General features: G+C 38.5%; 1 protein-coding gene across 8 annotated transcripts in view; it reads right to left on the reverse strand.

Annotated features, from left to right (window-relative positions):
• The window catches only part of LOC122838457 (protein furry homolog-like), an 86,291-nt gene that overhangs the window by 41,468 nt on the left and 22,860 nt on the right, over positions 1-21,963 (reverse strand). For 6 of the 8 annotated variants that reach the window (XM_044129119.1, XM_044129112.1, XM_044129110.1 and 3 more), the window contains exons 2-29: positions 17,794-18,002; positions 16,825-16,878; positions 15,003-15,142; positions 14,778-14,874; positions 13,532-13,611; positions 13,369-13,449; positions 13,069-13,237; positions 12,437-12,529; positions 12,239-12,337; positions 12,052-12,153; positions 9,941-9,985; positions 7,282-7,385; positions 6,187-6,295; positions 6,000-6,086; positions 5,634-5,805; positions 5,427-5,559; positions 5,246-5,353; positions 4,929-5,166; positions 4,650-4,826; positions 3,141-3,227; positions 2,789-3,057; positions 2,416-2,626; positions 2,187-2,311; positions 1,615-1,672; positions 1,424-1,515; positions 1,156-1,328; positions 898-1,058; positions 706-816 (exon numbers count right to left, since the gene is read on the reverse strand). In XM_044129119.1, coding sequence (XP_043985054.1) covers positions 706-816; positions 898-1,058; positions 1,156-1,328; positions 1,424-1,515; positions 1,615-1,672; positions 2,187-2,311; positions 2,416-2,626; positions 2,789-3,057; positions 3,141-3,227; positions 4,650-4,826; positions 4,929-5,166; positions 5,246-5,353; positions 5,427-5,559; positions 5,634-5,805; positions 6,000-6,086; positions 6,187-6,295; positions 7,282-7,385; positions 9,941-9,985; positions 12,052-12,153; positions 12,239-12,337; positions 12,437-12,529; positions 13,069-13,237; positions 13,369-13,449; positions 13,532-13,611; positions 14,778-14,874; positions 15,003-15,142; positions 16,825-16,878; positions 17,794-17,913 — 3,495 coding nt within the window. In that variant the 5' untranslated portion in view covers positions 17,914-18,002. The remainder of the gene's footprint in view (positions 1-705; positions 817-897; positions 1,059-1,155; positions 1,329-1,423; positions 1,516-1,614; positions 1,673-2,186; positions 2,312-2,415; positions 2,627-2,788; positions 3,058-3,140; positions 3,228-4,649; positions 4,827-4,928; positions 5,167-5,245; positions 5,354-5,426; positions 5,560-5,633; positions 5,806-5,999; positions 6,087-6,186; positions 6,296-7,281; positions 7,386-9,940; positions 9,986-12,051; positions 12,154-12,238; positions 12,338-12,436; positions 12,530-13,068; positions 13,238-13,368; positions 13,450-13,531; positions 13,612-14,777; positions 14,875-15,002; positions 15,143-16,824; positions 16,879-17,793; positions 18,003-21,963) is intronic. The other 2 variants (XM_044129115.1, XM_044129118.1) reach the window with 1 other exon arrangement.

Consider the following 21,963-nt stretch of genomic DNA (forward strand, 5'->3'; position numbering starts at 1 on the left):
GAGACAAAATTTAAGGCTTGCAATTAACATATTAGAAGTCAACTTTTTTATATATATAAATTTGAGATATTTTAAGGCCTTATTTTTAGATACATGAATGTAAGGCTTTTTAAGGATGCCCTGTTTTTAGAGATTTATTGGAGGTTACTCAACATCCCAACCCTTTTTGCTTCGCCAGACGGTGACAGTTTTGGTCAGTTCAGTAAGAATGCGTGTTCATAAAAAATAAAACCTGATTTTGGAATCATAATGCAATTAAATGTCCTGCTTAAAAGCTGTGCTTAAGCTACCAAACCATCAAATTTACCAGTTCTGCTGAGAAGAATGCCCAAAATATCCAGCCACAGTTATAGTATAATATTTAAAATTTCTACAAAACGTCTAACCAAATATTTCCGGTGAAGTATAGATGCATTTGAGTCAAAATGTTTAATGTTTGGAATAGAGAAAATCCATAATTTATCATAATAAATGATAAATTGTGCACCCAATTCTTGCTTTTGAATCCCATGGGGGTTGGAAGCGTAACCTTTAGGGGAAAAAATTTATATGACCTTCATGCCAATATGAGAGTATGTAGACTTCTGAATATACAAAAAGCACCATACCAGTTTTTTGCAAAAATATTCTTGAATTTAAATAGGAAAAGCTGGATCAGTGGTTATTTTAGAGTTCATCACAACTACCAGCAACATTTTCGCTCACCTTCTTGTCCTGTGAATCCAAAATGTTGTCCAGCCACTTGTAGAGGTAGCCATCAGACGACAGGCCGACGTTGTCGGCTACGGGTCCGCAACACAACACGGCAGACATGGCCTGAACAACAAAACGGGAATTAGCTCTCAGAGCGGGCTGAGCAAGAGTTTAAAGCCGACCTCAGCATCACTAAACGCTTACCTTCAGCGCACAGTACTGATGGCGATTGATCTGCATATTTCTGTCACTATAGCGATCCAGAGGAGTGAACATGATGCTGAAGGGTCCAGCCCAGTGACTAAACAGCATGAAGAGACTGTGCCGAAGGGACTGCTGAGGGAAGATGGTTCTCCTCTGGTTTACTGCAAAAAAAATACAAACAAAACATTAAATCGAGAAACTTTTTTTTTTTTATTGTTTAAATTTCACTAGACAGTCAAGAGCGTAGTTTAAACCTACCTGGAACATTCTGAATGATATTGGCCACAAGTGCGCTGAAGTGAGAGCGGATGTCCTTCAGCGTGTCGGAGTCCTTGTCGTTTTCTGCCTCCAGCAGCTGCCTGGTGAGGTCCACGTACTCCAGCAGCGTGCTGTTCAGAGAGTGGCTCTCTCCGTCCAAACCTCCGCTGGATCTGGAAACCCCCCCGCCAAAAAAAACAAAAAAACATCCTGGAGTTCATACAGTGGCTTTCTGAGAGGAGAAGTCTCAACGGCTTGGGTTACTTACACGTGGCTGATGATGCCAGCATCAGCGAGTAACTCAAATATCCGGACCAGCTGGACCCTGAGGATGTCCCGACGCCTGCGTCGCTTCATGTTCTGCAAAAAGATTGAAACATTTCCATTCGATTCAAGTGTCACATAAATAAAACAAAGTTTGACTGAATGCTTTTAAAGTTATCACTGAGCCACACTTACTTCTGGTCTTCTTTCCAGAGCTTCTTTTATGATTGGGTTCAGCTCCTCTATTAGTTCTCTGAAGGATGGAAGACATGCATGTCAATAAATGTCAGTAAATGTGTAAAAAAAAAAACTATAAAATGCACATCCAGGTTCCCACATATTTGTCATTTAAATTTTTTATTCTTTACTAATTTAAATATGTGGAGTTCATTTTAATCCGTTTTTTTTTTAAGTATAGAAATAAATTTTCACTTAGATGGGGTGAGCAGATAGATGAATGGAAGGCAAAGGGAATATAGTCTGCAAATATAAATATCTTTCATACTCTTTTGGAGAACACTTCAATAAGTGTTGTGGATTTATGATATTGTTTGTTATTTATCGTGATAAATTTCTTAGAATAATGATTTTGAAATGTAGGTGTCGCAATAAATTCCAATTAATGTTGTATAAACATCATTAGACATTGTTAGTTTTACCATTTTCTCCACTGGTTGCATAATTAGAGTATCAAAAAATTTGAAGATATGACTATATGAGGTTACTGTGTGAAGTGTAGCGCTACAAACATTTCTTGTATTTTTTACCTGAAGGCAACAGGGTTGGTCCTGCCAAGCCCCAACACCAAAGACTCTGTGATGTCCATGCTCTCAGAGCGCATCATTGGAACAATGTGTTTAAAGAGGGAGGAGGGGGACGGAGTCCCGACAATCTGTGGACACACACACAGACATTCACTTTGGTCACAATGTCGCTACTGCACAGTCAATGCTTTATTCTGAACTGTCTTTCTTAGTTCGAGCGCATTGGTCCGACCTTGGAATCGTAACTGTAGCCGCTGTCTGGCGTAGACGCCAGCGTCTCAGGCGGGGAGCAGCGGACGGAGCCGGAGGTGGAGGATGAGGAGGAACACATTGAGGAGGAGGAAGAGGCGGAGCTGCAGCAAAGAATCAGGTAGTTTCTCCAAAGGCCAACGTAGGAATCGCTGCTGTTCAGACTGTTCACCTTTTTGGCATTGATGGGGCTACTGGAGGTGGACAAACAGAAAACGTCGGGTTGGATTAGTCTGAGTTGAGGTTATCAAATGGGGAGATGCAACTCTCCTATTTTCCCTCATTTGCTTTCTTCACCAACTATTATTTGAAGTGAGTGTGTCACAACATAAGCGGTAACAGGACACAAAACGTACTTTATGTCAACTTGTGGAGACAGCAGCTGAAGGCGGGTATAGGCAAACATCCAGGCATAGTTGAGGGCGGTGGGGCAATGTTTGGGCAGGTTCTCCTGCCGCAGGTAGCTGGAGAAGCTGATGACCCAGGGGTCCTGGCCCTGCGTAACGTGGGCAAACACCCAGATGTGCGACGGGCTGACCACATCGAACTGGTGGCTGATGGGAGAGGAACTCCATTCTGCTAGTGTTTGAAGCTCGATCCCACTGGGGCAATACAGCAAGTTGGTCTGTGGCGAAGGGAAGGGCAGGGGAAGATCAGCGGAGTTTCACAAGATGTTTCGTTGTGCGGAAGTGAGGGGAACGGTCATACCTGGTCAGCTCCGGTTAGGTGGATGAAGCTCTCCAACACAGAAGCACTTAATCTGTCCATTACATCAATAGCCAGTTCCTCATCCCCCTACAGAGATTAGGACACAACAAATGAAGCTTAATTAAACTCAGGAACTCCTCTGCAGGCACACAGCTATTCAGGTTTCCATTTATAATAACATAGAATGCACAGTCCTTTGCCAAAGTATTAATGCCCCAGAAACTTTTTCACGTTTTGCCTTTTTTATTTGCCAGACCAACACAAAGTAGTGCACAATTATGAAATGACAGGGTAAAAAAAATTTTTTCAAAATTTTTGCAAAGAAAAACCTGAAAAGGGTGTTGGGCAATAATATTCATCACCTTTTACTCTGATATCCTAGAATAAAGGTGTAGCCAAATGCCTTCAGCAATCGCAGATGGAAATAAAACAGGATTCCTTCTGTATGTAATATAAAGGCAGAGTAAACACAGCTGTTCTGTGAAGGTATCTTTGATCAATTATGACTAACTTCACGGTCTGTTCTTCAGAAAAGGATCTAGAAGTCCAGATTCTGCCATGTATTGCAGTGGGAGCAGTATGTTCAAATTTTACGGGCAATATTTGTTTTCCTCTTCACATTTTGTATTATTATTAAAGGGGTCATATTGTGAGCTTTCCAGGCACAAAGTGCTATTTCATAGCACAATCAAGTAACTATGTTAGCTTTATGTTACCTTTAGTTGTTTTAAAAATGCTTTATATGTCACACAAGACTCAAAAGAAATTCACAATTTGAAACCTTGAAATCGGCTTCTCTCTCTTGTTCCTGCTCCTTCTGACACTCCGCCTACAGCACATCATTATGACAATGCTCTTCCATTATGTCATTTACAACAATTCTTAGTAGCAATGGTCTGAGAAGGAGTTTATAACAAGCTCAGGAGACCAGCAGTCCAACCAGGTGTTTGCTAATTGCTGCTGCCACTAGTCTGGAGGAGCTGACAGGGGAGTGGTGTTCTGGATGTGGGAGCTCAGCTGGGAGGCTGCAACTCCAAGTAAGAGCGTTAGGTAAATAGGCGGCACATTTCATCAGGAAGCCCTTAAACAACCTAAATGGTTGCCATGGGAGATTCAAGCATTTCTGAAACATCCATGAGACAATCAAGGCAACTTTCCAGGTGGGGTTTTCTTGAAGTAAATCTCAAGAACGTTAATTTTACATAAAACACCCCCTTTAATATATTTGAAAAAGAATGAATCGGGCGTGCTGTGGTGGCGTAGGGGATAGCACGACCCACGTTTGGAGGCCTTGAGTCCTCGACGCGGCCGTCGCGGGTTCAATTCCCGGACCCGTCGACATGTGCCACATGTCTTCCCCCCTTTCCTTCCCCCTTTCCTGTCAGCCTACTTTCAAATAAGGGACACTAGAGCCCACAAAAAAAGGGGAGGAAAAAAATGTAATGTAACGTGATATTTTTTTTGTGCCATTAATACTTCTGCAAGGTACTGTGAGCCTGAACTTGTTACCTTGCCGATTCCCAGTGCTGTGTGCAGAGCACGGACCTCCTTTAAGACATTAACAGCTAACTTGCGGGTGGCTGGTCGGCAGCTACAGAGCACAACCAGCGCTAAACCCTCCACAACATGAAGCACGGCCAAAGGCGGGGTGCGCTCCAAAGACAGAGACCGGCTGTTGGTTGAGCCCTTTAAACATATAGAACAAAAACAAAAAACTAGTAACATCCTTTATTGAATATTTCCAACATGTTGCATGAAACTGTGGTCAAAGAAACCCAAATAACCCACCTGTGTGTCATGGCTCTTGTTGCTGCTCTGCACGGCTTGCTTCCACTGGCTGATGAGCTGCAGGAGCATCTTGACTGCGTTGTCCAGCAGCGTGGGATGGACGTCCGTTACCTCTCTGACTATGAAGTACACAAACCCTGAGAGAACGTCCTCCCGCCACTCTGGGAAATCCACCATGAGGGCCTGAAGAGTCGTGAAGGCAAGGCCACGCAGCTCCTCGTCCATGTGGATGGTCAATCTACGGATGTGGAACAAACAAAAAGGTTTTCCACAGCTCCTAGACTGGAATGAGATGAAGGTTATTGAGGGTGAAGTACTTGGCTAGGAGCTCTATCAGCTCTTGTCTGCTCATGCCGTCTGGTATCAGTCGTGGGATGGCGGCCACGCATGTCCGGAACAGATCGATCTTTGGTTTTCTCTCCCCCCTAGGGCACAGTTCATAAAAAGCTAAGTCATACCCAGCAGGAAACCGCACGCATCAAAGTTGTGCTTACATACGTAATCATGTCTTCAGGCTCTTTGTTAGACATCTGAACACTTGTCATGCTCATGGAGCGTCCCACTTCCTTGTCCAGGTGACGCAGGATGTTATCCAAGGCCTTTCTTACTTGCGGATAGTACATTGACATACCTGAGGAAGAACCCAGCGATCTTAGAACATTAAATATCCATGTGCAATGCTACTTGCCCAAATACCAAACCTACCGATCACTTTTGCTTCCTCGTCAGTAAGTGTGGTGTTGAGGAAGATCTTTTTGACACGCAGAGTGTTCCCAGAAGGCATGATGATCCCGGTCGTAGGCATGGGAGGCTCGCCGTCTTTCTGCTGCAGGCTGTCGGCAATCACCAAGAAGGCTCGCAAACCAATATTCATCCTCTGGTGGGACAGAAAACATAGGAAGAAGAGAAATAGGGCTGAAACAATGGAAGTAATCAACAACTAATCTAGTAATCCATCAATGAGCATGTAGCCTCAAAAATTGCTTACTAAAATAAAATAATCATTAGTTACAGCAATAAACAGAACCCCGCACCAACAGTGCCCATGTTTAATTCTCATCCATTCTTTACCTCTGGATTGATGGTGAATGTTTTGTGAGACTTTCCCACACATAGCAGGTCATAGATGATCTCCTTCATGGCAAAGTCCAGTCTTTCCTGCAGAAACCAACAACAACAACAAAAGAAGTTAAACACATTCAGGCCTATGTGGTGTGTAAACTATTTTTTTGTTTAAAGATTTGTGTTCCAGTCAGACCTGTGCTATGAACTGGATGATCTTGACAAAGATGTTGAGAGGCGTGTCTCTGGGCACCACACTGCGGGAGCCTTTGGGGAAAAGTGCTGACACGATGCTGAGCAGTCGACTGAGGAGCAGAAACAGGGTAATAAGCATGTACAGCACTGAATGACACCAGCATCATATAGTCAGAAAATTTATTTCATTTTTTCTTACATTTTTTCACCTTATTACATCAAACTTAATGTATTTTAGAAGGATTTTATGCTATATAGAACAGGATTTACACAGTTTTCCTGCAGTAAAATTAAAGCACTTTTCAAGCCTTTTCAAGGTAAATTTTCAAACTTAGAGTTACTCTGTTACTCTGAGTTACTCTCACACTTGCCTCTGATAAGTGTGGTGCTTTTTCAGCACCACACTTTTCTAGATAAAACACTACAAATGAACTAAAGAAAGAGTTTTAAATCATTATTATATATATTACAATTATTAATAATATCTTGTGACAGCGTTCTACAGCAGGGACAATGTAAACTAAAATTTTACAATTTTTATTTTTACTTTGAAATTTCTCTCTTTCTCACACCATATATACAACTGACTGGTCAGAGAAAGTTAAAAACAAAAACTCAAAAGCAAAAAATAAAAAATAAAAAAATGTCCACACAAAGTTTTCTGGAATTTAGCAAATAGAAATAATTTTGGTATTTATAAAGGACCAAAAACAGGAGAAGTTTGGTTTGATTTGACTTCAGACAGTGAGAAAAAAAATTTGTCTGTGTATTTTTATATTTAATATTTTTAAATATCTAGTTTTAACAGTAACTAACGCTTTAGAAAATTAGGTTTTTAATTAAAGCTGCACACTTTCAAGGACTTTACACAGACATCAAGCACTTTCTAAACCTTGAAAACACCTAAATGAAATGTTAGATGAGCTACAAAAAAATCTGAAAAGTGTGGAGAACAATAGCATCCAGCCTTCATTACTCTGTAGTTTCTGGTTTGCATTTTTTTAAGCTATGTGTTTATGTGAGAAACTGTTTTTAATGGGAAAACGTTGCACAGAAATCGATTGGGTGGCAGCATTTACATGGTTATGCAACTGACCTCTGTGTGACAGTGTTACTCTCACACTTGATTCTGATAATGTAGACCCACAACAGCCTGTAGAGTGACTCCAGCGCCACACGGGACATTTTGGGATCTTTATTCTATGGATGGAAGAAAAACAAACAAAAAAAAAAAACACATAATTGTCTCAGATATTTTCTGTTGAGAGCTTTATTACTCACCTGAGAGATCAGAGAGGCCATGAAAAATGTTGCAGCTACATACAGACAGTCGCTCTTAAACACAGCAATACAATGCAACGTCCCGCCATTTAAAGTTGTATCTAACTACATATTAATGATGCCACACATTTACACATATTAGGTCAAAATTTCACTCTTTCCAATCAAAACACTTCATAATTTATTATCAAAGGTCATACATAATCTAGTCTTTCACCAGATTGCCACTACACAAACACTATAAACATGATAACGATACCTCAGTTTAAACTGATGTGTCAAATTTGCAGGTAAATGGGATCTATTCAATGTGGTTTACAAACAACATGGCAGTTTTTTAGCACAATTTTAATTAATATAGCAAATGAGCAGAATGGCTCACATTAAGCAACTCTGTTTGACAAATGAGGTTTTCCTTCCCAGTCATTTAATTTGTTAGATGTTCTTGCTGAAACATTAATTAATTATTGTATTAAAAGACTTAAATATAACTAACAAATGAAATCAACTGATCACATGATCAAGTTTCTTGCAAAAAATACAAGTTGGTAAAAGCCAACCTCACCTAATAAGGGAACCGAAACTACCGGAGGAGCTTACTCAGACCTAAGTAACCTTAAGAATAATGACAGACTTATATGTTTTTTGTTTTATGCTGTTTCTCATCTGCTTATTAAATTTTCTGTTTTCTGCATTTTAAAACAAAAACAATTATACCGATTTTGCCCGTCATGGCAGGAGCAGTAATAATGTTGTGCAACGTGCAAACTGGAAGTACTGCGTCACCAGAACTTTTACAGTGTAATGGACCTCAGACGCTTCTGCAGAAGAGTTACATCAGTTGTACACGACAGCAAAGAAAACAGCAGCTGTAAATTCCCAGTAGTGAGAAGTGCCATTGTGAAGGAGCATAACATGGAACAAAGCATCAAGCATTAATAGCACACATTTGACACTGCATGAGTGGTATGACTCAGTACAACGGAAAAGAGAAACTAGGATTTCAATAAAGTCAGAAAAATTACCTGAGAGTGTCAAGAGTTTGAGGGATCCAAACGAAACTCAAACACTCATGAAATAATGAAATGTGCAACAGAATACAGGGAAACAAATCCAACTCCTTAAATATTTTTCTGTTTAAAAATGGTTTCTGTTGGCTCCGATGACGGCCACAACGCAAACAGTCGTTCTCCACATACAAAAAAGTTAATAGATCTGTTTAGATTTCTTTTTCTCCATTTATCTGCACCATAGTTGTGTAAAAATTTGTTTAACCATCTCTTTGTAGATGGTCAGTTTGTGCCAAATTTCTAACTTTGCTTTTTCAATTTTTGCTAAGGTAATGCAAATAACAACAAAACGCTTTTCCTACTCTATGCATAAATTACAAGTTGACCTTTTCAGCTTGGAAATGTTTATAGAAGTATGTTCTCAAAAACAGTCCAAGATAATACTGCAGAAAAACTGTCCAGGTGTTTAGACGGGTATTTTATGTATTTTCTGCAGTTTTGGAATTGGTTTCTAACCATTTGATCAGACAGATGTTAAAAGAAAGAGAGACTTGCTGCTTCCTGGAAATTGAGCTGGTAGAAAAATTGCGAAAGTCATAAGCCATCATACAGCAACAGTGTTCAGTCAGAGGCATCTTCGGATTTGCTGCGAGTCTGACTGCTACGGGACATCCTTCCTGCCCAGATTCAATAGTTACAACATTTACTTTATCCTTTGGGATGAATAAAATATTTTCTAAATCAAATTTGTATGAATAAAACCAAACAATCACAGCATCTCTTTTACTCATTTAAAAAGACAGACTACAGCTCCTAAACAAACAGTAACAGGCTGATGGAATAGCTGCCATACTTCTGAAAAAAGGTTTTTGTGCTTCAGCCTGCTTCATTTTTAAACACCTTCCTAATACTGAAAATAGCTGGATCTTCTTGATGCAATAACAACATCCACACTGAAGAGTGTTTGGTGTGCTTGGACACACTGATAGGACATAATAAAAACATGTTTCAAGAATAATATTTTCCAATTCATTGCACCAAATAGCTTTTGAAAACATTTCGTATCACTTAGTTTTTTTTTTTATCACAACAATGTAATAAGATTATTATTAATGGAGTACTTTCTATCAAGTAAAACATTTTTGTCACTTTTCCCCAAAAGTTCATCTATAATTTTAAAAACCAATGAGCACTTAAGAACTCATTTTCTCACCATCTGGCAATAATCAGCAGCGCTGCATGAAAACAAACCACTTTAAACGCACAGAACAACCTCACAACTTCCAAGCAGTTCGTGTGTTGAACGTCTCTGTTGATGCTGCGCTTCACTGTAACGCCACAACAGCAAAACTCAACCCTTCATCCAAGCGAGCAGGACTTTACCGTCTGCCCACTGTCCTGATTTTGGACTGTAATGGGAGGAGGGGGGAGCACCCGGCTACGCACCGACACTGGACAACTCACCTGCAGTGTCTCAATCTGCTTTCTGATGCTGTTGTTAGATGGCATCTGGAGCGAGTCAACGTGAGAAAAACATAAAATGACAGGAAACAAAAGAATGGTTTGGGGAGGGACACATGCAAGTTATTAACAAAAACAGAACAAATATGACAAGAAAAGCACAAACTACCTTAACGGTAAGGTTGTAAAAAAAGAAAAAAATAAGCTGTGATGAACTGTTTGACATGCTGCTTGTGAATCAAGTTGCATGTTAGTATTATTTATGTGACAGTCCAGGTTAAGTAAAATTCTTTTCACTGTAAGACACATATAGTAGTGTATAATTGCAACCAAAACTAAGGTGTGTGCTGCAGTTTGGAAATCAGACAAGGAGACGAAGAAAGAACAGACAGCAGTGACTTCAATAGAAAGAGGATGACATGAAACAGTCAAATTTACTGCAGCAGTGCCTGCCTCTTCCAGCACACATACAAGCAGCCACAGCCGATTTAGTGTTTGATTCAAACCCGCATCCAGCATGCTCAAAGTGTCCCATTTTAACCCTGTGGGTACCATGCTTTATGCATTACAAACAAATGCCATAATTTGTTAAAAGGGGAATATTTCCAATCTGACTGTTAATCTTTTGAACCAGAAAACATAGGTCCTTACATTTCACGTGTATAATTTAGTACTACATTAAATGAGGGATGGATTAGGGCTGCAACAATTAATCGGATTAATCATGATGAATCGATAGTAGAAATAATTGTCAACTAATTTAGTAATAGACTAATCGTTACCTGGAGTAAATAGACTCAAAAATAAAGTCTATTTGCTGAATGAACAAAATATTCAGAGCAGTAAATAAGTCTAAACTGTACATTTTTTTAAAAGACATTTGTCTGTCAATATGTTTTACCCAAATCTCCTGAAGTGGCATTGTTTTCACTTTATCTGGTCCAAATTCCCTAAAGGAAAACTATATTATTGAATTCTAGGCAATACAAAGTTGTCTTATTATAAAAGGACCTGAATTTTTGCATCTTTTAAAGTATTTATAATATTGTATAAAAAACATGAGAAGGCTCAGTTAAAAATATGCAAAACGCAGCAATTCTTTTCTTGCGGATTAACTGATTAGTTGACAGAATAATCGATTCCTTAGGTAATTGTTGTTAATGTCTCAGAGTAATTTCAGGAGTCAGCAGTACACACAGAATTAAAACCACTGGATGGAGCAGAACATGGAAATCACAAAAATCATCCCTTCCCTTTCAGGCAACTCCACAGGCCTATTTCAAACAATCGAGACACTGATTTTAAACGCTAAAATATACATTCCTCTGGAAATGATCAACACGGTGATTGAATGACAGCCGCGTTTCCCCATAAGATCAAACAGAATCCACAAGAGGTAATCAGTGTGTAGAGGAGGGGAGGCTCATTGAGTCTGTCAGCCAGTCAGTCAGTGATCTGGTCAATCAGTCGCTGGGTTCAACGATCAGGAGCAAGAGGAAGACAGGCTTGATCCGTTTGTAATTGGTTTACAAAGAGTCAATAAGAGACCTGAGGTAAAACAGCACTTGAGATGTGATCGCATGCATGCGTGCCGAGGCATGCTGGGGCTTTGCAGACCTTTAAAGCACAGTTTTCAACTCCACACAATTGTTTATGACACGTTCGCTCATTTCAATTCTTTTTTTTTTTTTTTTTAAAGGGGACGTCGTGTTTTTAGAAAATCAAGTGCTATTCTGTTCAGATCTGCTTTATTGATGATTACAAGAGAAAGCACATTATGATGTTGCAGACAAAAAACGCAGAGCACACAACTCAAAATCAGAACAACTTACTTAATGTTGCAACATATTTACGAATTATCACCTGTCCTATCACCAGTAGGTCATTTTCAAAGATACACATGCTAAATAAACTCTGCAAATGAGTGTGAATTAGTCTACTATTGGTTTTTTCTTAATTTTATCTTCAAAACCTGAAAATGCTCAGCTGGAGTTTCTACAAGCTAGTTGAAATCAGTGTAATAGTGTCTAGAGTAACTTCTGAAATTATTTAACTTGAAGGACACTTATTAAGACTTCTTAAATGAATTCTGTGTAAATTGTGGTCAGCATTACCTTCAGGTGTGACAGGCAGTTCTGCAGGAAGATGTGCCAGTTGTTAAGGAAGAACTGCTTCTGACTCACACATAGCAAGCACGTTACCAAGGGATAAAGAGCCTGGGGAGGAAAAACACATTAGATAATGACTTGTTTATTAGGTTTGAAAGATCTCAACGGGAATGTGGAGCTTTTTTATTGTTACCAAAGAGTGCTTCTTTCTGGAACTGAGGTCAAACGTCGTCTGGTAAAGCATCTCCACAAACGTTTTTAGGCACGGCACGTTGACTTCATTTTTCACCGCCTGAAAACGAATGAAACGTTCGTTTTAACTGAAGACTAATAAAAACCTAAAAAACATAAATTTTCATGTAAACAGAACAGCATTATGAGCGTGACTTACAGCTGCGACGGGAATGAGGATTTCAACAAAAAGACCAGCAAGAGCGTGCTTCACGTCTTTATCCTTGACTTCAAGGAAATACTGGGCACATTCCTAAAGCGCAGAGGGAGAAAAACAAAAACGTAAGGAATAAAATTGATCTTTGCAAAGCGCACAAGTGCTTTTTGAAATCAGGAAACACACAAGTCATGCCAACAACAACACTCCTAAGAGAAGAAGTTGGAAATCATCACTTTGTTTACTATAAAGACATTTTATTGCTAAGATAAATGGGCTACATTTTCTATTCATCTAGTATGTAGAAAACATAGTTTTGCTGTGATTTAAATTGGCTAAAACTGGTCCAGGCTTCTTAAAGTCAGTGATTGAGAATGAGTTTAAAAAATGTCTGATCAGTGCATCTCTAGCCAAACATGACAAAAACACAGTATTTAAATAAGATTTAAATATTATTTCTCATTTTCTTTAGGTTATTTGATCCTACAATCCAATTTGAATAGACTAAAAATTTAAGTATAACATTTAAGTGCCATGACTGTAGAGACGCTGCGCCATTAAAAATAAGAACAGAGGGAAACAAGAAAGAAAACCAGTGGATGATGTAATTTAGTCACCACCGCTACAAATTTTACCTGCATGAACTGAAAAGAAGCCTCAAAATCCTCCACCGGATACATTTTGACCCGAAAGAACTTCATGCCCATGATGAGACTGATAATGCTCTGCAAGACGTATGGACTCTGCTCCTTTTGCCGCAGCTCCTTCAATTCTGTGATGAATTTTTTCCTCACCGCCTGAAACCTGGACAAACATGGACAAAGACATTTGTCTATGCTCACAATTCAATACGCCCACCATAAAGAAGAAGCAAGAGACACAAAAACAAACAAAAAATCTACATGTGGCTTAAATGTAAACTTCAGGACACTCACTTTGACTGTGTAAGAACTCCTATGACCTCAGCATACAAGTCTGCAATGATGTGCACATTCCCAGTGTTGGGGCCACTGTATCTGTAAAAGATTAAAAAGATATGTATTCAAATCTTCAGATTATCACATTACCTTGTCAGTCTCAGGAATTATGGGTCCTTACCCCTCTTTGTGTTTAAAGTGCTTGAACGCCAGGTTTAGAACTTCATGTACTAAAACATCCGGCACTGGATGAAGAGGAATCTGTGGCGTAAACATGGCATCATTAGTCTTATTAGAAGCATTGATGGTCCGTCTCCTTTCTCCTTTCAGCCCTTCATTATCTTCCCCGCATTAGCAAAAGCCAAGGACAACATAGCTCGGGTCTCCAAGGACTGGCATTCTCCTCCGAATGGAGCTTTGATTTGAACAATCTACTTTAGAAACACTCTCAGCTGGAAGTTGGTGCGTCGCCAGCCGCCGCATTTATTATCTCTGTTCCCACGCAGGAAAAGTCATTGTGGCAACATTAGCGAATTTCTGAGCTGCCGAGCGCAAAGACACCTGGTAAACAATAAATGTCTTGGCTTACAAATTGCTGGCATGTCAGATCGGTAGAGCTGGGGGTAAAGTGGTCAAATAAACAGCCAGAGCGGCAAATTAGAAGGAGAATGAGACACTTTTCTGAATGTTCTCAATAAACTGTGATCTAAAACTACGTAGTGACAAATGCATTAATACCACAGACACAACTAACCCACAATAAGAAACAACTATAACATAAAATATAATAGTTGAGAATTTATGTCTGTCGTTTTTTTTTGTTTGTTTTTTTTTCTTTCAAAAAATTGAAAAGGACATTTGATACCCTGTCAGATCTACAGTGCATGGATTTTTATTTGAAACATGACTCCAAATCACTTTGAGCATGTCTAACATATGTGAAAAAATTGTGTTCAATTTTCAGCTCTGATTTAGGAGTTTGTCAATGTTATTTGGCAAATTATTGGCCGGTGTTTACGAGGCAGCCAATCCAGGAGCACTTTTTAAACTTCTTAGCGCTGATTGGTTTACGCCACAAAGCAATGAAATTAAAGAAGGAAAATGTTAGCATCTGTAGTAGTGCCAAGGCAGTTTCCACTGCGTATATTAATGCATGTTAATGCATATTAATGCATATTAAGGTGTATTTGCTGTTTAAACTGTTAAAATAAGCGTTTAAAAGCAGATTTCAGCTATTTGCAGGTGGTTATGGTCCTTGAGTCCCACGAATACCAGAGGAATTTGCATAATCAAATTAACATGCATTCCCACACACTCTGATAAGATATACTAATGTGCAGTTTCTATTTATTTTTATCCCAACTATAGAAAATACTTTAGAAATAGTGGAAAATATTTCACTGAAGCAACAAAACTGGATTGCTCACCTGTTTTAGAACTTCCACTGAAACTAAACAAAAAATAAAATCTATAGCTAAGTCCCGTCGTTCTAGAAGGTAATCTTTATCCCGGTGCTGTTCATCCCTGCAAACCAGCGACAAATAATTAATTATACACAAAGTAGCATTTGGTAGAAAGTCATTTTGTTCAAGGTGAAAAACGGGAAGGCAAGAAAGAAAAAAGAAAAACTACAGAAGAAAGGATGCGCTCACCCTTTTGATTTTGTACTAGATCGAGGTCGGTACTCGTAAGACTCATCTTCAGTGCCGCTCTGCCGCCGGTACCAGTCGAATAGTGTGCGCAGGAGGGAGGGTAAACAGTGTTCTGCTATAGAGCTCATAGAGCTTATTAACTAAAAACAACATACAGACAAATAACAATAAAACTTTAGAACACTTTTGTAACCAGGGAAATATGCAAATACTGCCTGAAAAATATCATCATAGAACACCATGAACGTTGTTCAACTGAGAGCAACTACAGTGAATGTTTTTACATTGACTACTCAACCACATAAACACTAAATTACATAATAAAACTACTTGTGAATATGTTTAAAAAGCATTGAGTTTTCTGAATGTTTATATATATATATATTTATATATATATATATATATATATATAAACAACTAATACCATTACAGATGTATACAAAAGTAGAGGGGGAAAAAAAAGTTGGTGCCTCTGTCAGAATTGGCCGCAAAACTTTGCAAAAAGTATTTGCTTCATCAAATTTATCACAGCTTTTATGATTTTATGATATGGTCAGATGACACCAGTAATACTCCACACTATAAAAAAAAAAAACCTAACACCTTGAAAAAATAAAAATAGGTGGTGGCTGCTTAATGCTGAGGGGATTCTTTTCTTTATGAGTGGAGCTAAGCACAATCAATTCATTCAATTTCACATCCTGCTGCAAAACATCCAAATTGTTTTTTATTATTAAATAAGGACTGGCAAAAGTTTAGCTCTTACATGTGGCAGAAAGATTCCTGAAAAGACGCAGTGCTATAATATCCCACCTCTTGGAGGTTGAATAAAAATCCACACTAATGATTCCTAATTTTTCTTCCAAAACAAAATTTATATTAAAAAAAAAAACACCCACATTTAATTTTCCTTCCACTTCAAAGTTAACCTCTCTGTGCTGATCTGTGACATTAAGTCCAAGTGTAGCGCATTTAAGTTTATTGCTCCAACAAGACAAAATGTGAAAAAAGGGTGTGAATACTTTTGCTAGACACTTCAAAAAAAATATTAGGAAATAAATAACACTTGAATTGAAGTAGTCAGTGCGCTTTAAGTGTTTAGCTAGGATTTTAGTGAGTTCAAAGGGCCGGTACAGTGCAGAGAGGACGGTGCCTGATGGACGATCGGCTGAAGAGTTATGTAATTCCTCCCTCTGTCCTTATGGCGCTGGCCAAATACACTCCAGCACCCGATGCAGATTTACTGCTGAGGATGACGCAGCGATTCTACTCACTCACTTTTGGCTCTATATGCTCCCCTCTCTCGCTCCCTCTCTCACTCACAATGGGGACAGCTGGATCTATACCATATCCTCGCTGGCTTTGTGTTTTGCTGAACAAAGCATTCAGCAGCAGGCAGGCCTATTGTACAGAGATCTGCAGCAGCTGCAGATGAGGCACAGCCTCACATTGAGGGGTGGGGGGGATTGATTGGGAGACTCAAATGCTGCATACGCATACAGAGGTGAGGGAGAAGCTGTTGGTGAGAGTGTCACATTTATACGTCTATATGAGATGTCAGTTCTTTATGAGGGTTATTTTGGGATCAACATCGCTTCGTCCAGAGAGTGCAGGCAATTTAAGAAGGTTTCTTCTCTGATCTGACTCATGTAATGACAAAAATGACCAGGGGAGGATGTTGAAATGCCCCCCCACCCCCCAAAAAAAGGCACAAAGAACAGCAAGTTAGAGGACTAATTAAGCAAACTTTTATAGACGCTACAACAACTGTAGCTCAGGAGAATATTCCTTTATAATAGTTTTGTGTTGTAACTGTACTGACCTGATCAAATTGTGCATCTTCCCCCCTCTGGAGAGATCGAGACAGTGGTTTCTCCTGTTAGAAACACAGCGGGGAATAAGCTTGTTACTAATTTCAGGCTTTGTACAGATTTCCCAGAGTAAAATCCAGGCACTTTTCAAGCATTTTCAAACTTTTCCACCACCGCACTTTGGAGATGAGCTAAAGTAACCATAAAATACAACAAAATATTATGTTTTGAAAAGTCTCTCACACACACACACCTTATACAACTGACTGGTCTGAGAACAAAACAATAATTTGGCAAAAAAAATAAAATAAAAATCCCCAGTTTCAATGATGTTGTTTAATGTATGAAATATAAGTTAACCTTTATTTCAATAACAGATTAATAAGTCGTTGAGCCATTAGGAATATTAAATATTCAGTACAAAGAAACAAATCATTTTAAGATTATGAAATTAAATGATTAAAGCACAATCTACAAAGGAAGTTACAAAACCATCTCTAAAAATTTTTTATTTTTGTAATTCTAGCTGACCTAAAACAATAAAAGTCTGGTCTAATTTAACTCCATACAGTTAGTCGGCTCAAATAAACCCAAAGGGTGTGAAGGTACAGGCTCTTTTTTTCTTTTATTTTTTGGGCTTGACTGAAGGGTTGCTGGTATAAATTACCAGCAATTTTATACTGTTTGTAAAGATGCTTGAAATTCTTGACAATTCTTCAGTTTTATTGAGATCTTTTCAAGGTTTGAAAAATGGCTTGAATTCTGTAAAGAGTCTTTAAAAGTGCCTGATATTTAAACTGCGCCATGTTTGATGTTTGATCAAAAACCTAAATATGGAAAACATTGTTTACAGTTGAAACCAGATATTTTCATGTAACTAATTAAAAAGTATGTGGTCTAACTTAAGTTATTATTTAGAGACAGAAGAGAGTGCTTCTTTTGACACTCATTAGGATCCATTTTCCTGTCTCTGAACTCACCAGCGGCTCAGCCATCACCATCTCGATCTTCTTCTCGGCGAGCACGGCGAACTCGGCAAACAGGCTCTTGATGACAAACTCCCCGGGCTTGAGCTCGGGGTCGATGGTGATGCTCGACATGGCGGCGATGCTGTGCTTCTCCCACGTGAGGGGAGTCACCGAGGAGGGAGCACGGCGTCTAATCGCACTGCTGCTGACTGGTGTAGAAGCTGCAAGGGGAACCAGAGGAGGTCAAAGGTTAAGAGATCTAGAACAACAGTTATGTGAACGGTATAGAAAACAGGACACATTAATCATTCAGCCACTAAAAAAACAACAACAAAAAAAACCCAAACAAAACTGTCGATTTAACTTTGAGCTGTTTTAACTGGAGATCTGTAGGTCGAATATTTACATTTCTGAGGTTTTCTTGATTCAACTCAGCATTGAATGCATATAAAGTTTGTTTTGATCTGGAAAGGCATCAACAATCACCATCAAAATCATTATTGTTCAGAAAACCAGGTAGACAGCAAAGCATTTCTAGAAGAGGCAAAATAAAACGTAACAAAGGAGACATTATTGTATCAGGAATAGCAAAAAAAAAAAAAAAAAGTCAGAGATTTTCTGGACAGGAAATAACCTAGATATCTGGAAGAACAACCACATTAATAATTCCTGTTAAATCCTTGTGATAATTTATAGTCAAGATTTATGGTTATAACTCAAATAACGAAAAACAACAACAAAACATTAAAGCTATTTCTAAAATTTGAAAGGTAAAAAAATTTTTCCAAAACCATCTTATTCAGTTGTTATATTTTATAATATTCAAAAAATATTGTTTGGCTTACAGTTTTATTTTAACTTGAGAAACTGTTTCTGAGCTTAGGTCAGAAGTGACATAATTACTGAAAAAAGATGTTAGTTCCTGATCCTTTATTAGCATTACTTCATTACTTCTGCTTTAACAGGTCTGCTTTTTTTTCCCCTTTAGCGTTTTCTTTAGTATTGGTATACGTCAATGCTCTCAATGTGGTTCAAGTGGTGACTTGATGGATTTACTTACTTTACTAAGCTAAGTCGTAAGGACAAGAGGACATTGACCCTAGATGTCCTGAAGACAGAAAGAAAATGCTCCCAGGGCAGCACTTTGATTAGCTCCCTTAAGCAAATCTATGTGAGATCACAACATTTGCATGTGGTTCACATTATTTGCTCTTCCTATTCAAATATCAGATGCAAATCCCAGGAGTTTTCGTTTGGGTGCCTAGGGCTGTCTCAGAAACCTTTACCGACGGGGCTCTGCTCTTTCTATGAGAAATATTTTTTCAAGTCTTATCCATAAGAGAGTATATGATCAACCACAGGTGGGCGGCTGAGGTCTTCGATGGCTCTACATCTGCACGATTCTGAGGTTCTGCCTGCTTCGTAAACCCTAAATTAAAAAGACTGTGGCATTGGCCTTGTTTGAGTGTTTACACTTTAAAGTCAATCTAGTTCCATCAAATAAGATTTGATCAATGTTGCTTCGGACAGTTTAACATAAAGAATTCATCAACTAATCGCAAGATAAATTAAAATGAGCTCGATCATTTCAATTATGATTCATATTATTTGAAGGGCAAAAATATTAATCACCAGTTGTTTCGTGGTTTCGGCTGTATGTGGTTTTTCTTTCTCTTTAATTTATTGTTTTTGGTTACTATGTTTTATTTTGGTTATTTAAAATTTCTTTCAGTTCTAGTGTAAAGTGTTCTTTACTAAATTAAACTTTACTGGCCTTTAAGAGGGCAAACTTGCATTATTATACCATCATCAACTCAACAACACAAGAGCAAAAGGTTGGTGTAATTTATTATTTTACCGTCACTCATAATGCCTCCGTTTAACATTTTCTCTATAAACTTGAAACATGACTAAACACATCAACAACTCTAGGTAGAGGGGTCAGATGGCAACATTTCCTTCTATTCAGCTGGCACATTGTGATGTTCCTGAGAATTTATGTTTGAATACGGTGCAACTTCCACTCTGGTTCTCAAAGGTCCAACTCCTGCCAAGAGGACAGCCAATAGTAAAGTGACCCTTTGCCTCTTTCCCTCCCAGGAAAGGCCATTTTTCAGTTTTTTCCTGGTTGCCACAGAAACACTTCTGTATGCTGAAATGTCCAAACAACACCGAAGAAGAGAAGTGCAGGGAAATGTTGTAATCTCCCAAAAAAAAAACCCGAAATCCTGCATACAATAACAAGATTTTCATTAGTAAAACTAGCAGATGCTAACAATACTTGGCTACTTACAAGTAGGTAACTGATTCTGAAAGTGAATCTACTTAAAAACTCCAAAAGAGAGCTTTCACACAGGTTTCTTGCATATTTCCAATTTCAAAATTTTACGTTTCCACACTAAACCTTCTATATTTTTATGTTAGTTTCTAATCACATTAGCAACAAAAACATCCACCAAGTTTTTTTTCCTTTACTTCCATCAAATCATGAGACAGCACATTTTGGAAGCTGCCTTTCAATTTTGCAGTGTGGTAAAGGGTTGTTTCATTGCTTTTGGCATCTGGACAAACTTCAGGTCAGTAAAATGTCCTAATACTGGAGGAGTGCTGAAAAACAAATCCTTCACAGTTTGTGATTCCACATTTGGCATTTAAACCAAGCACATGTACAGAAAAGAGAAAAACCTCTGGTTTAGAACACAAAAGTAACAAGAATCTAAAGCTCAAAAAGGCAATAAAAGTTTTATTTTTTTTATTTTGTTAGCAACTCAAAACCCAAAATGATCAACAAGTTGGACAACAACTAAATTTTCAATCTGGCAAACATCACCTAAACATAAATTAAAACAAAAACAGATTTGAAAAAGGTTCAAATCAAATTCCAGACTGCACAGGAACAACGTTCCCACCATTTAAACACAAAGTAGCTGTGCTGACTGCTTGCTCAGTGTACAGAGCCAAGTACATTGCAGACAGCAGCGCTGGCGACAGACGATTAACGTTAAGTGAAAACGAAACAAATAAGCCAAAAGATTGTACCTGGCCTAAGAAGCTAATGAGGAAGTTATCGCATCTTGTGATTAACAAGTCTACATGTAGAAACAAGGAGAGAAGCCATACCTTTAACTGCTCTGATCTACCACTGATATGCCGAACAATGTGCTTAGTGAGTTTACATCAAGAGTTATCAAAGAAGTTATGAGGAAGCTCAAACTACACAGCGTGTGGCTGTCTGCGATCATGTTGCAGCATGTGGTTTTTACACAGAAATATACAATTTTGTGATGTTAGTAACTGGAATAAGAGCAAAACCCCCAACATTGTCTCAGACAAACTCCTTGAACTTTGGGCTTTACTTCTGCATACATTGGTTGAAAAGGCAAGAAAACTGCAGAGTCATCGCAGGATGATATGTTTTACGAGTCATTGCATGCTGCGAAACTTTGTGATAAAAGTGCTTCAAGTCCTGCAGGGACACAGTATGTCCATACAACTACCTTCATGTTGTTCTTGTTTTTTTTCCCTCTCATCTAATGAGAGGACAACAGGGCGCTGCCTCTCGTGATGGCTGCAGCCTTAGGCACCTGTCTACACATGTCCAGGGTTTCCCCCAGTGTATTATAAGCCTGGCGGGCCATCAGACTTAGCGTTGCTTATTTACTTAAGTTTTTTTTAATTTTATGTTTGCATACGTTTCATTCATAATGGGTACGAATCATATCCCAGACTCCAACATGTCTTTGCCCGGCAATAAAGATTTACAGCAAAGCATAGACTTAAAAAGGAGCAGCAAAAGCAAATGAGGTGGATTAGCAGTGCTTGCCGTCAGCTGACGGTGTCATGTTTATATATATAGACTACTGTCCTGCTATAATGTCACGACAGTCATGTTTACCGTTAATCACTTTGCAAAACTTTGGTCTAAAGGACATTTTAGAATGTAAATACTCATGTACTAAAGTTACTGAACATCTGAATTGCATAGACTTCTTTTTTTCTGTCCCTGCCCTCCTCTAAGCTGATATCTCAGTTTATACTATCTTTCTGAGTTGTTTGGAAAAAAAAACCCCAAAAAACAATAATTGCAAAATTAACAAAAATGAAAGTGTGTACCTATTTTGAGAACATAGTCTTTGGTTACATGTAAATATCTGTATCATGAAACTGTCATGCAGCAGTTTT

The sequence above is a fragment of the Gambusia affinis genome, linkage group LG10 (assembly GCF_019740435.1).
Source record: "Gambusia affinis linkage group LG10, SWU_Gaff_1.0, whole genome shotgun sequence".
In the NCBI taxonomy this organism is placed as follows: Eukaryota; Metazoa; Chordata; class Actinopteri; order Cyprinodontiformes; family Poeciliidae; genus Gambusia; species Gambusia affinis.